This window comes from Lygodium microphyllum, chromosome 20 (genome assembly GCF_053477565.2).
Source record: "Lygodium microphyllum isolate KBCC chromosome 20, Lygodium_microphyllum_v1.1.10, whole genome shotgun sequence".
In the NCBI taxonomy this organism is placed as follows: domain Eukaryota; kingdom Viridiplantae; phylum Streptophyta; class Polypodiopsida; order Schizaeales; family Lygodiaceae; genus Lygodium; species Lygodium microphyllum.
Genome location: NC_141154.1, coordinates 96343149 through 96358096, shown reverse-complemented (window position 1 = coordinate 96358096; position 14948 = coordinate 96343149). Strand labels below are relative to the sequence as shown.

At 42.6% G+C, this 14948-nt stretch overlaps 1 protein-coding gene across 1 annotated transcript; it reads right to left on the bottom strand.

Annotated features, from left to right (window-relative positions):
• Nucleotides 1-5541: 5541 nt before the first annotated feature.
• LOC148019144 (diacylglycerol O-acyltransferase 2D-like) lies at nt 5542-14948 on the bottom strand. The gene is made up of 3 exons (XM_087701310.1): nt 14929-14948; nt 14709-14884; nt 5542-6095 (listed from the first exon to the last, which is right to left on the bottom strand). The coding sequence occupies exons 1-3, from the start codon at nt 14946-14948 to the stop codon at nt 5542-5544; spliced, it is 750 nt and encodes a 249-aa protein (XP_087557436.1).

Genomic DNA, 14948 nt, shown 5'->3' with positions numbered 1-14948 from the left:
TAGTATGGGCTCAACATCCTTTAAGTGTTCATGGGCCTCCTTCACCCACTCTTTAACCTTATTGATGGCTTCGAGTTGGCGCTTTTGATTGGATACTCCTCAACCTTAGCACTTCCCTTTTCAACCGTCCATGGAGCCGACGTTTCTTCCTCTACATCAACGACTTTCCTTCCAACCGGTAGTGTTGTGGCACTTTTGGTTTTGAGGGCGACCTTAGCGTATGGTCTTTTCTTTCTTCCTTTTCGGATCTTCTTTCCAACTGAGGTTCCATCAAGGTTGCTAGGCCCCAACAATGGTATGCCGGCCTGCTTCATCTGCGCTCGGGTCATGACATGCAATGGGATCGGCATGGCCTCCCCGTCTAGTGTCTCGATACCAAACAACCCTAATGTAATTGATGGCTTGTTTCCTGAACTAGAGGATGGTCTCTGCCTAGGGCAGTTGACAAAGAGATGAGTGATTTCACACTCTACGCATCTTAGGTTGGCCTTATCTCTATTTGCTTGCTCCCTCTAGGAGCAGCGCAAAGAAATGTATCTGGGGTGACCACAAGTCCAATACATGATTCGCTCTTGGGTCTGTGCTCCTAGGACTCTACCTCTCCCTCTACCTAATGCCATCACAGGTACTAGTCGTTAGTCCATAAGGACTGCATTACCTTCCTCATCATACGACACGTATGGGTTTACATAAGGCTCATCACGGCTAGGCTTGTCTACATAGTGCACTGGAGTATCACTCGGTGGGTGGGTCACGTGGGGTCCAAGTGGTCTAGGGATACCTATAGGATTTATCTCCATCCTAGGGATGGGTGGCTTAGCGTCATTGAGTGCTAGGAGAGCCAATGGGGCTCCCCTTCCAAGGAATTTCAGTGGCTTGTTCGCAAGGCAGGGTTGACTGTAAGGCTGCGGGTATGGGAGTCTCTGAGGTAGTCTACAATGCATGGTATCATGGCCAACGAACCTACCAAAATTAGTGCAAGGTCGTGACCTAGGGTCTTGGCACTCAGTTGGCAAGTGGTTTCCACCACAATGCATGCATTGGAGGTGTGGGCACATTGGTCATCTCATCATCTCCTATAGTTTGGTTATGTCCATCCTAATCTTTGCTAGCTCTTATTAGTGCCCTTCCCTTTGTCCTGTGCACTTGGTCGTGCTCTCTCACTTGGCATTGAGGCCCTCTCGAAACTCCTTGTACCAGAATCTTCTCGATTGGAGCCTCTTGATCTTCTTTCCTTGAGCTGGTCATCCACTCTCATAGCTTCCTCAAAGACCCTTACCAATGTGTATTGCTGCAAGCTCAAGTTGCCGGCCAAGGCTTTGTGGATCTTATCACTTTGTATTTTGCTGATGAATACTGTGGATACCACTCTTTCGGTTAGTCTCTCGCCCATTGGGATTCTCTTGAAAAGGCTTCTCACATGGGTCACATAATCTCGAACATCCTCTTTCTCTCTCTACTTGGCGTTCGTGAGTAGACCTAGCAGATTTTCAGAGTACCAAGGTTCAAAAAATCTCTCAATGAAGAGATTTTTTAAGACATTAAAATTGGCATGCTCTACAACATCCAAACTCATGTACCAAGACTGGCCCTTTTCACCTAAGCACAGTCCAAAAACTTGGGAACATTGAGCAGGATCGGTAAAGCCATTGGCCTCACAGACCTACTCGAACTATTCCACAAAGCTATAGGAATCATTGTTTGCTTGGCATTTTTCTAGCTGCTTTGCCACTATAGGGATTTTCATTTGGCACTTAGAGCCTTGGTTAACCCCTACTCTTTCTCATAGTGATGTTGCTAATTCTTCAGCACTTTTCTCTACTATTGTGTTATCTAGCAGTCGCTTCTTGTCAGAAGCTCGCTTAGTGTGAGGTCTCCCTCTAGTGCTCTCTCACTCCCTAATTGATTTCTGCCTACTAGGGCTAGCACTATTTGGATTTCTCGCATTTCCAAACTCTGGTGCAAGCTCCTAGTTTGCTAGTCTTGGTTGTATGCAGCTAGGCCTTGCAGAGCCCTGCGAGCTAGCTTCCTCTCTTCCTCGAGGTCTGCTATGATGTCCTCTATAGGTCTATTGCGGTGTTCCAACCGGATATGAACATCGTATTTGTGCAATAACTATTGGATGGCCTCAGGAAAATTTCCTAGGTCCAGCTCTTTGTTGCTTCTATGGCATGAGTTGCCCTCTTCCATGTCCAAATTTTCCTACTCTGCCAAGTTGTCGATCAAGTCGATAAGCATAGGTAGATCCATCTCCCCGATAGTGCTTGTCCTCGCTGTGTTCTTTGCTTGAGCCTACCTTTGGGGATTTTCTCACCCATCTATGTCTTCGGGTCTTCTCTTACTGGTGGGTTCCTTCAAGTTCTTAAGTCTTGATGAGTTCCTTGATAATTAAAACTAGTCTTCAACTTATCCTCACTCTATGCGTATGCATGTGTGTGTGTTCTTTTTCATGCACTATGTGAAATCAAGCTTTTAGCTCTTCTTAAGTGCGCTTTGAGGGTTGGAAATGAGAGTGAGTGAGAAATCAAGTGCTTAAAGATGACCCTAGCACTCTCGTAGCCTAATAGGGTTGTACGCTCGGTTTTTGGCCATACCCATTGGTTTATAGGGTTTTCTGATATTCTCTCCACTCAATCATGATTTTTTAGTGCTTTAAGACTCCGATCGATGTTGGATTGCTAGATGGTCAACTAGTATCGCCTCTATGTCCGAGTCTCACTAATCCCTTTGTTCCTTGCATGAGAAAGGATTCTCAAGTTTCTATATGGTCTTCGGATGTTCATACAGCCAGTGTCTTGGTGGTTTGGTCCAGTTTTCAAAAAATTTCAAAAAACATGAACTTGGCCCAACAAGTCCAAATTGTAGGGGTCGGGCTGACTGACCAATTCAGATGGGCCGGGGCCTAGTGGATGATTCGGACGGGTTGAGCGCTTGGTGTTTGAGTCAAAAGGGCCAAGCGCCCAATACAAAATAGTCGAGTGGCCAAATACAAAAGGGCCGAGGACCGAATACAAAAGGGTCGAGTGGCCGAATGGGAGTGGATTGAGGGCTGGTTTTGGGACTTGGCCCAAAATCAACATAATTTGGATCGGCCAAATGTGACACTTTTTTTTTTGGAGTCGACAACAAATTCATCGTGCCAAGTGATTGTGGCCTCCACACTCGCTAAGCACCTCTAGATCCTACCTATGCATGCAGGAGAAGATGTGAGTATACCTATAGTGGGCAACAAACTCGTTGGCGATGCAATTGAAGCGAATCCATGCAATGGAGCTCACACACACACACACTCTCTCTCTCTCTCTCCCTCTCAAACATTTAGGGTTTAAAATGAGCTCCCTCTTGGTCTCTTGGCTATTAAACTTGTGTTTCACAAGGTTCTTACCATTCGTTGTCGAAGGGTTTTTCGAAAGCAAAGTCGCGACCACAGAGGACTTTGAATAACTTCAGGATAGAATATCAATCAAGCAAATAAGCAAGATGAGAAAATGATACCAAGTCTCTATTTTTTTTTTAATTTCTACCAATAACTGAAGACGAATAGAAATGAGAATAGTGATCAGTGTAGCTCTACATAGCTTCAATGCATGATAGCAGAGTCGTCAGCCACGCCGCTGGATTATTCATAGTCATTGCCTTTTTATCTGTGATAATTTTTACTCTCCCTGTTTTGGTTTGAATGGAGTTAGTTGAATTTTATCCACAGTTTCTGAGAATTCTGAACCCAATCTGGGACAACATTTCTATATGTCTCAGCCCTCAAAATAGAAATCCAAGTTTTTGTCCAGACCACTGTTTGATCAAATCCAATCCTTGAATTAAAAGCAGTGTATAAACAAGTTGTTTATAGAAGAGATCCTTTCTGATTCAAAGACTGGCAGTTCCATCCAAAGTATATGCAACTACAAGAGGCAGCAATGCCAAATAGTTAGCACGGAACAATAGATGGATTGCCATCAAAATTACAATTTCCAGTTAAAACATCAGCTGATTGCCTGTTACCACTGTGCATAAGAGCAACTTTATTCTCAGATCAATCAACGACAATCTTCCCAGCTAATTCCACACTAACAGGCCCTCCTCCAATAATCGAAACACTATTTGCCTTATTCAACTTTTCTTGCTCCAATTGAAAATATTGAATGCATTCTGTTTTCTTGGCAGGTTTGGTATGGACAAAATCTGTAGAGATGACAAGGAAATCAAAAGACAATATTTTGCTAGTGCTAGTCACAACCTCAGTGATAGAGGCATTCTCTGCAATACCTCCACGTGCCTGTCTTTCTATAGGTATTCGGAATGAAGAACGAGACACTCTTCAGCAAATCAGGCTGAACAATTGATCTTAATCGGTCATACGGGATCTCAAGGTGATCAATCAGATTGATAAGAACGACATCACTGTGATATTGGAGAAGCTTCGCAGTGAAGGCGCCACTGATTTTCGAGGCTCTCTGTGGCACATTGTTATCATCTTCAAGTCTTCTACTGTGTCTTTATTGGCCAGCTTTTGCGTTACTCCATTGTCGTTCCTCCAATCAATGGTTGGTCTCTGTACTCATCTATTTTTTACTTCCTTGATCGTCATCATTCTCCCTTCGTTATAGATAGTCACCTTCGAGTTTGTTTTCTTCATCTGTCTGTCTTCTTTTCATCAGTTCTTTGACTCGATCTTCCTCTTTTCTGCATCACATCAGTTTCCTTGCTACAAGGTGTAGGTACTCTTCATTTCTTTCCTTCTTCGTTGATCATTACTGTAGTTGTTGCAGCATCCTCCGATTGGCGAAAAATCTTCCTTGTCGTCTCCAGCTTCTTTGCTTTTTCATACATCTATCTTTCTGTGAATTGCCCCCTTATTATCTTCGGCTCCCCTTTTCGATCCTCTGTTCTCCAGCTCGTTGTCCCAGACCTGCTTTACCGATAATGGAAACAGATTTCACATCGGGGTTGCAGCAATGCACAAATACTGGCTCACTGCTCACTCATCGCCTGATTCTTCCTCGTTTGTTGTCACCCTCCCTGTTGCCTTGTGCCTCCTTCCTACTTCATTCAACTTCGTATTCCCTCCAAAAAGCCTCCTTTCAAAATAGCCATCCATTTCAAAATAGCCATCCGTCCCTTTTCCTTCCCCCAAGCTTCTTAAGTCACTACAATGACATGTATTATTTCCAGTACATTATGCTGAGCACCACGGACCATGTACTCTAATTTCAGTCCCTCAAGTGGAGCTACAAAGGTCCTTGACACAATTGCAGATATAGCTCCTTCTAATAGATGCTTTCTTGTATTGATGACCCTTCATTCTTCGTAATGGTAAATATCCCATCTGATGGCACAGCACCACAATGCCCATTGGTATAACAGAACGAGGCTCTACAACAAAAAGATAGGCTCACTCAGGGTCCAAAGCTTCTATGTCCTCTATTATTGTAGTAATTGGAAAATGACCAGGCCCATGTTTGCATACGAAGCTGGAATAGCCTTGACATATTTGATCCTGCATGATCTCAGACACCCTAGTGACAATCTAAACATTTCAGCTCAGTACACATACAATGGAATACACGTGTATCCTGCATCTGCTTTGTACTTCTCATAAAGTTCCTGGAGGGCAAAGATAAAGCTTGATTGCACTTTAGAAACCTCTTCAGCAGATGGGCTTGGATTTTTCTTCACATCAATGGGCTTCCCAACAATAATGTGCATCGGACGACAAAAAGGTATAGGGGACCCAAACATTCCCCAAAACATAAGTGGCACAAAGCGAAGCAGTCGACAGATCTGATTGTATACCCTGCCCTTGGGTTTCCACCACTTGTAAACATGGGTCTGCCCAAATATAAAACAAGGCACTAAAGGAGCTCCTGTCTCAATTGCTACACGTATGAAACCAACTCTCTGCTTCAGATAAGCTACCTCACGGTCATGTTCCATAAAGAGCATCTCTCTAACACCTCTAGGAATTAGAATACAGCTACAATCATCTTTTAATAAATCGCAAAGAACCTTTCTTGAAGCAGACACTAGTCTCAACCAAGTCCATATGTGTCTTAAAATAGGAGTCCTAAAAACCGCACTGCTTGCTAGACCCTTAACTTTTCAACTGCAGAAACCTCCATTGCAAAATCCAAGGTAGATGGTAATTGATCTTCTAGTGCTTCTGAAACTGATCCAAACTTCCCAGACGTATCCATTACTATGCTTCCAAACTTCTCTCCACTATACTTGCATGCAGAAAATAAATGTAAACACAATGACTAAGTATGTACAAAGTAACAAATGTCACACACACAATATTTTGGTGGATTGCACACCTCGGATGCGCAGCAGTATGACATCCACCCCCTCTAATCCTGCGCATCCTCCGGATGGGCCAACTACCCATGATCATTATCATCAAGATCCACGAACAGATCAATCTCTTCATTATGTATTTCCGGTACTTCAGCAAGATTATCTGTCATATCATCTGTCTCTTCTATTGAAGTTTCTTCTTGTTGCTCTTCTCTTGCAAATTCTTCCAATGCATAATCCTCATCATCTCTTTTCTTGAAAATCTTGATTCTTTTTCCTGCATTAGGCACTCTAAGCACTGTCCCATCCAATTCTGTCAGCTCATATGTTGCATTATCAAAGACATGTCTAACTATGTACGGCCCAAACTATCTTTTCACCATCTTCCGAAGTGCAGCATACTGATTTTCAAGGCTGCTATCAAAGACTAATACCCAGTCTCCCTCTTCTATTGCTCTAGGCTGCAAGTGATGCCTGCTGTCAAACCTATCCTTATTTCTTAATCTAGCAACCTTCAACCTGTCAATAGCTAGCTGAATATCCTCTGGTCTTCTCTCCAACTGCCGAATCCGAAGAGCTAAGAGCTCCTCTCTCGTCAAATCCTCCTACCAAGGTAAAACTGACCAAGTCAAAGCACAAGTCTCAGTCGGCATAACCGGTTTCTGACCATACATCAACTCTGCGGACATATATCCTGTGGTAACATTGTGAGTCGTACGATCATCCCACAAAGCAAAAGGTAGAAGTCTCGGCCATTCTCCAATCTGTCCTCTGCATGCTTTGGCTAATGCTTTCACTATCGGCGGATGCCCTCTTTCACTCTTTCCATTTCCCTGTGGATTGTATGCTGTGGTTAGAGCCAACTTGATTCCTAGTTGAGAGAAAAACTCCCTAGCTTCATCTGCATCCAGTTCACCATGATCTGCAGTGATCTTACCCACACAACCATACCTGCAAAAAATTTCTTCCAATAAGAACTTACACACTGCACTAGTGGTCTTCGTTCTCAAAGGTCTGCCCTCAACATGATTGGTAAGATCCTCTCTAGCCAAAACAATATATCTCATCTGCCATAGACCCATAGGCATAGTAACCAAGTCAACTACCCACTTATAATGAATGCATAGCGGATAGGTCGGATGAAGCTCATCTCGATGACGCACTACCGAATACATCTGGCAGTCTCTGCAAGTCTCTACAAAGTGAGAAACATCTCTATACATGCCCTTCCACCAATATTTCTCCTTGATTTTCTCATAAGTAGCCCACACTCCTCTATGACCATCCCAAGGACTCTCATGAAACTCCCTCATCACCTGTAACTGTGTCTCTTTATCGCAGACAACCTGCAAGGGTAATCCATCTCTTTTCTTCGGATGCTTCCAAAGAAATCCATCCTTGAGAAAATAACCATAGGCTTTTCTTCTAATCTTCTTGAACTCTTCATCTATCCATTCATCTCTTTTTCTTAGTGTACTAAGGTACTTGCCAATCTGCAACCAATCTCCAACATAGAGTTCTTCTATGAAAGCCACAATATCATAGGCATGGCAAACATGATCAACCATAGCGGCTGAAATTTCTGCATCATCCTCTTCTGCAAGTAGTGTCTCCTCATCATCATATCTGGCTCTAGACAGCATATCTACCACTGGATTATCCTTTCCTGCTATGTGTTTAAATTCTGGATTTAATGACTTGATGTATGCAATCCATCTCAGCATAGCTATATTCGGAGTAGAGCAACTCGTAATCATACCTATCAATGGCAAGCAATCTGTCTCTACCACAACTAAGGCTCCAATAAAGTACTCCTTGTCACATTTGAGAGCCGTAACAATCCCCAATAACTCCTTCTTGATTTGCAGATATCTCCTCTGTCTCTTGTTTAGGACTTTCGTCCCAAACCGAATAGCATCCATGTTTCCATCTGCATCATCTTGACCCACAACCCAACCTATGCCAATTGGACTAGTGTCAACTGTCAATACAATAGACCTTCTGCAATTATAATCCGCTTTCCTGAGAGTAGGAGCAATCTGCAATAACTTCTTCAATTTTCGCATGGCTCTAGTGTGGCTCTCATCCCAATAAAATTTTTGCCCCTTTCGAAGTAGCTGATATAAACAATCTATTATGTGTGCAAAATGGGGTATCCATATCATATAAAACACACAAGCTCCAATGAATCTCCGTACCTCTGAAGTGGTAGAATAATACTCCGTAATCTTTCCTATAGCATCCACCTTCTCAGGTGAGGGTTTCCTGCCATAATACCCACACATATGTCCAACAATGACAACCTCATTTACTCCAAAAACAGATTTTTGCCCTAATAGTGTCAAGTTCAGTTCTTCTAAACTGGCCAAAATCTTCTCACAAGCTAAAATATGATCAGCCACAAAGTATCTGCATCCCTGCTCATTTAAACTCTCATTCTTCTCTTCTTCTGCACACCCCTTAATGGGCACATAATCCAAGAAAGGCATGGTAAGCTGAGGTATGTAATCACGAAGGACCTTATGCATGGCATTCATCATATGCGCAACAGAATTAGTGGCACCTTGAGGCAAGGTACACATCCTGACAAGCCCAATAGGAGTTCTCATAGTGGTTATGTCCCTGCTTTCCAAAGCCAGCTGAAACTGATCATATCCTGAATACAAATCACCTAAAGAATGGATGGCACCTCCAGCAAATGCTTCTACAAACTCATCCACAACTGGACCTATACCAACATTCCTAATAGTAACTTTGTTTACTGGTTGCATGTCCTATATAAATTGGAGAGTACCATTCTTCTTTGGAACCGTAAACCACCTATTTGAGTATGGTGCAGATGAAGGCTCTAGGATTCCCATCCTGATTTTCTCATTCAACAAATCAATTAGCTTTGGCAGGTGTGCCTTAGGCACTGGAATAGGTCGAAGGTTCCATGGAATATGAGGAATAGTAAAGATCACCATAGGAGCAACAATATCTAGATTCACACATCCAATCTCATGCGGGAAAAAAGCAAACCCCCTTCCATGTCGCTCAAGCATCTCCTGAAAGCATTGCTTCTCTGTGGGTAGCAAGAAATCACCATTTCCAATTTTTAATTCAGCAAGAGTCTCTGCTGAAAATTTATGGCCTATATGCTCTGGATTCCTCAAAATTGGCTGTTTGGCAGCCCTCTCTATTTGCTGATCACTGTCAGGTGGAAGCGGTACAACTGCCGGCTTCACCTTCTTATCCACAGTTTTGTATTTCGTGTCAACCCTGGCTTCATTATGATCCTCTGCATTACTCAAATCTTGCTGTAAATCAGCAATTCTACACTCTAGCGGCTGAATATCCTCAGCCCTCTGCTCTATGGACTGCATAGGAACAGCCCTAAACTCTGGATGCTGAAATATTTCAGCAGTAAACTCTGTTGGCTGAAAATTTTCAGCCCTCTGTGTCTCTGTAAGCTGATCATAATCAGCCGGATACTCTGTTTGCTGAATTTCTTCAGCACTCAATACTTTTTGCTGAGTCACCTCAGTCTCTGACTCTATCTGTGACACAAAATCTGCAATTTCATGAAACATGTCCAGGGATTGTACTAATACATTACTATGACAACTCTGCATATCAGTTTTCAGCATATTTTCCATCTCTGTCTCATCGTATCTGCACAAATCATACTATCATACATCCCATCTATATGCTCATCATCCTCTAAAATACTTGCATTTTTCAAAATTTTCTCCTTGCTACATATGTACTGCTTGGTATCTCTAGGCAACTTAGAAATCTTCTGATAGCTCATCAAATTGCTTGCTGAAATCCCAACAAAACTGGAGGAGAAAACACTGCTACCAGGAGGTGAGAACTCCAATCTCCTCTGCTCTGTACCACCGTCGTCTTGTGAAACAACGGTACCTAATGAAAACCCGAATCCCTTGCAGTGGGCAAAGGTGCATCCCTAAGAGTATCCCTGTTTCTAACATGGTTCACACACACAATCATAAATTGAACTGCTCTCATGCCATCTTTACTGCGAATCCGTGCATAAGCAGATCCATCATCCATTACTTTTGTTTCCATGCACATCTCTGTGATGAATGGCTGTCCAAGAATTATGGGATAAGAGCATGAATCCTGCACAAAGAAATGGAAATCCTCCTCTACATCTCCAATAGAAACCTTGACACTAGGATAGGCAGCATACAAATCACCTGCAGTGTTGTTGGCGGCTCTCATACGCCACCCATGCTCTACATCCATAGGCCATCTATTACTTTCATAAACTCCACGAACTATGAGATTAATCTCTGAACCATGATCCACCAAAGTAACATAAGGCACATGTTTCTCTCCAATTTTTACCATCGTTTCTGTAGTCGCCCTAGCCCAATGACTCCGCGAGAAGTGACTACGCGGTATCAAAACAGGCTCATCAGTTTCAGCATAATGCATAGGCTGAACCCTCTTCTCTATCTGTGGAAAAACAGAAGCATTCTCAACCATAACCTCATCCTCATCCTCATCCAACTCCCCAATCAAAACTCCCTGTGTATCAGTAGTAGGCAATGCATGTCTTTTCCTCTTCAAGACCTCTTGGAACTGATCTTGAAACTCTCTTTTTGAGATGCCCAAAACCTCAGAAATAGTAAAAGTCACCTCACTGCCAAGTATCTTGTCATTAAAGATTTTCTTCATGTCTGTATATGTCTCAATATCGGACATCAATCTAAACCATGGCTGCTTTCTCTCTCTAGGCTCTTGCCTCTTTTCTTTCTTTTGAGCATCTTCCATCTGTCGTTCTGGCCCTGGTCTCAAAGACGGTCTTGCAGTAGGTGGAGTAACAAACTCACCCCCTCTAGTCTTTTTAGCTGCACTTGGATTTTCTTCATCCCTCTTATGCTTCTCCTCAACAAGTACATCTGCTCCCTGAGATTTAGCCAAGTAGGCATAAATAGTGTACCTGTCAACAGGCGAATCCCAACCTATCTCAAATCTGATGCTAGAGCTTGCACTAGTCAAAACAGTTTGCTGAATTTTTCCCTTGTTTGCCGTCTCCATAGCATAAGTCCATAATGCTGACTGATTCTCTGATCCTTTCTCAATCTGAACTCCATATGCAGAAGCATCTCCTCTAGCTGCCACATAAGAAGTACGTGCAGCCATGTCATCCACTAATTTCTTCATTCCGCCTTTCCCAAAATTGGTAGCAAGCGGAGCTCCTGTTTCAATCAACCAAATCTTACCATCTTGTCCCCAAAATACCAAATTCTTCCTCCTTGCATCCTGAAAAGATTCACAATCCCTGCAATGCTGATGGTCCGTACTATCACACCAAATGCATCTTCGATCTCTTCTAGGTGCAATAGGAGCACTAGAAGAAATAGTAGGCGCAGTCGAAGCAAACTGCTCTTTCAATTTTCCCACCAATTCTGCTTTAACTGATTCCAGTGTCAAATCCGTTATGCCTTTGATTATGTCATCAAGAGAGGAAGGCACCGATGGAGTGGATGGTTTTGGAGCAGAAGGAGCTGGCATCGGTCTTGGAACAGGAGGAACGGGAGGAGTAGAAACAGTAGGCACTAGCATAGGCCAAGAAACTGGCTGAGGAAGAGAAGAAATAATAGGGATAGAAGTAGGCATAGGAGTAGAAGACGGCGTCGATGTCATAGATCCATTCTGTAGGCGGGTCTTCCATATCCTCCTCTTGGTCAAAGTCGAGACTGCATCCTGGGCATCTTGCCAATCTGTTTTAAGACCCATAGGCTTCGTACAATCCTCAAGAAGCTCTCCTAATTCTTCCTGAAGAGCAGGATCTGCAACTTGCAAGAAAAGCTCAACTTTCTCAACATCCAATGCTCTTTGTTCAATGGCATCAAGTTGACTATACCTCTCTTCAAATTCTCGTATCAACTTTGAAGCAGCTAGACCTTTGTTTGGCATGTAGACCCACTCTCGGAATGACCACCGTGTAGCCATCCCAAAGTCCTCAAGGAAATACTCTTCTTTCAGGGCCTTCTTAAAATCTTGCCAATGCGAATTTTGAATAAAAAGATCAATCACTTTTGCCCTCAAGGCGGGTGTGACAAGACGAAGGAAATACTTACTCATAAGTCCAGCTGGTACTCCAAAAAATCCCATCTTGATCTCATACGTCTTCAAGTAAGCTGAAACATTATAGCCATCAAATAGATTCTTCTCATTCTCAACTGCTTCAATCGACTTAGTCTCGCTGATTGCATTCTCCTGCTCTGAATATAGTTGCCTTTGCTGAGACAACTATTGTTGATGCAATTGCTGCTGCTGCTGCATATACAATTGTGTTTGCTGATTTTGAAGCTGCATATACATAGACATATTATGCAAAATTTGCTTTAAATCATCCGTTGAAGTACTTGAAGCAGCAGTCAATGATGGAGCTGAAGTAGACGACGAAGCAGGAATTGTAGAAGAGGCTAAAATGGATGCTGAAGTATCTCCCATCCTGAAATTTATGCGACGCTTTCACGTCGGGTTCACCAAAGATGTCGAAGGGTTTTTCAAAAGCAAAGTCGCGACCACAGAGGACTTTGAATAACTTCAGGATAGAAGATCAATCAAGCAAATGAGCAAGATGAGAAAATGATACCAAGTCTCTATTTTTTTTAAAAATTTCTACCAATAACTGAAGACGAATAGAAATGAGAATAGTGATCAGTGTAGCTCCACACAGCTTCAATGCATGATAGCAGAGTCGTCAGCCACGCCGCTGGAGCATTCATAGTCATTGCCTTTTTATCTGTGATAATTTTTACTCTCCCTATTTTGGTTTGAATGGAGTTAGTTGAATTTTATCCACAGTTTCTGAGAATTCTAAACCCAATCTAGGACAACATTTCTATATGTCTCAGCCCTCAGAATAGAAATCCAAGTTTTTGTCCAGACCACTGTTTGATCAAATCCAATCCTTCAATTAAAAGCAGTGTATAAACAAGCTGTTTATAGAAGAGATCCTTTCTGATTCAGAGACTGGCAGTTCTAGCCAAAGTATATGCAACTACAAGAGGCAGCAATGCCAAATAGTTAGCATGGAACAATAGATGGATTGCCCTCAAAATTACAATTTCCAATTAAAACATCAGCTGATGCCTATTACCACTGTGCATAAGAGCAACTTTATTCTCAGATCAATCAACGACAATCTTCCCAACTAATTCCACACTAACAGGCCCTCCTCCAATAATCGAAACACTATTTGCCTTATTCAACTTTTCTTGCTCCAATTGAAAATATTGAATGCATTATGTTTTCTTGGCAGGTTTGGTATGGACAAAATCTGTAGAGATGACAAGGAAATCAAAAGACAATATTTTGCCAGTGCTAGTCACAACCTCAGTGATAGAGGCATTCTCTGCAATACCTCCACGTGCCTGTCTTTCTGTAGGTATTCGGAATGAAGAACGAGACACTCTTCAGCAAATCAGGCTGAACAATGGATCTTAATCGGTCATACGGGATCTCAAGGTGATCAATTAGATTGATAAGAACGACATCACTGTGATATTGGAGAAGCTTCGCAGTGAAGGCGCCACTGATTTTTTAGGCTCTCTGTGGCACATTGTTATCATCTTCAAGTCTTCTACTGTGTCTTTATTGCCAGCTTTTGCATTACTCCATTGTCGTTCCTCCAATCAATGGTTGGTCTCTGTACTCATCTATTTTTGACTTCCTTGATCGTCATCATTCTCCCTTCGTTATAGATAGTCACCTTCGAGTTTGTTTTCTTCATCTGCCTGTCTTCTTTTCATCAGTTCTTTGACTCGATCTTCCTCTTTTCTGCATCACATCAGCTTCCTTGCTACAAGGTGTAGGTACTCTTCATTTCTTTCCTTCTTCGTTGATCATTATTGCAGTTGTTGCAGCATCCTCCGATTGGCAAAAAATCTTCCTTTTCGTCTCGAGCTTCTTTGCTTTTTCATACATCTATCTTTCTGTGAACTGCCCCCTTATCATCTTCGGCTCCCCTTTTCGATTCTCTGTTCTCCAGCTCGTTGTCCCAGACCTGCTTTACCGATAATGGAAACAGATTTCACATCGGGGTTGCAGCAATGCACAAATACTGGCTCACTGCTCACTCATCGCCTGATTCTTCCTCGTTGCTGTCACCCTCCTTGTTGCCTTGTGCCTCCTTCCTACTTCATTCAGCGTCGTCTTCCCCCCAAAAAGCCTCCTTTCAAAATAGCCATCTGTTTCAAAATAGCCATCCGTCCCTTTTCCTTCCCCCAAGCTCCTTAAGTCACTACAATGACACGTATTATTTCCAGTACATTATGCTGAGCACCACGGACCATGTACTCTAATTTCAGTCGCTCAAGTGGAGCTACAAAGGTCATTGACACAATTGCACATATAGTTCCTTCTAATAGATGCTTTGGTGTATTGATGACCCTTCATTCTTCGTAATGGCAAATATCCCATCTGATGGCACAACACCACAATGCCCATTGGTATAACAGAACGAGGCTCTACAGCAAAAAGATAGGCTTGCTTAGGGTCCAAAGCTTCTATGTCCTCTATTATTGTAGTAATTGGAAAATGACCAGGCCCATGTTTGCATACGAAGCTGGAATAGCCTTGACATATTTGATCCTACATGATCTCAGGTACCCCAGTGACAATCTAAACAT

Excerpts from the sequence above, each read along its gene's own strand:
- LOC148019144 (XM_087701310.1), bottom strand. The coding sequence starts at position 14,948 with ATGTTTAGATTGTCACTGGG. Across the intron at positions 14,885-14,928 it reads ATGTTTAGATTGTCACTGGG|CTTCGTATGCAAACATGGGC; the intron begins GTACCTGAGATC and ends AGGCTATTCCAG. Across the intron at positions 6,096-14,708 it reads GCCATTACGAAGAATGAAGG|TTAAGGGTCTAGCAAGCAGT; the intron begins GTCATCAATACA and ends GCAGTTGAAAAG.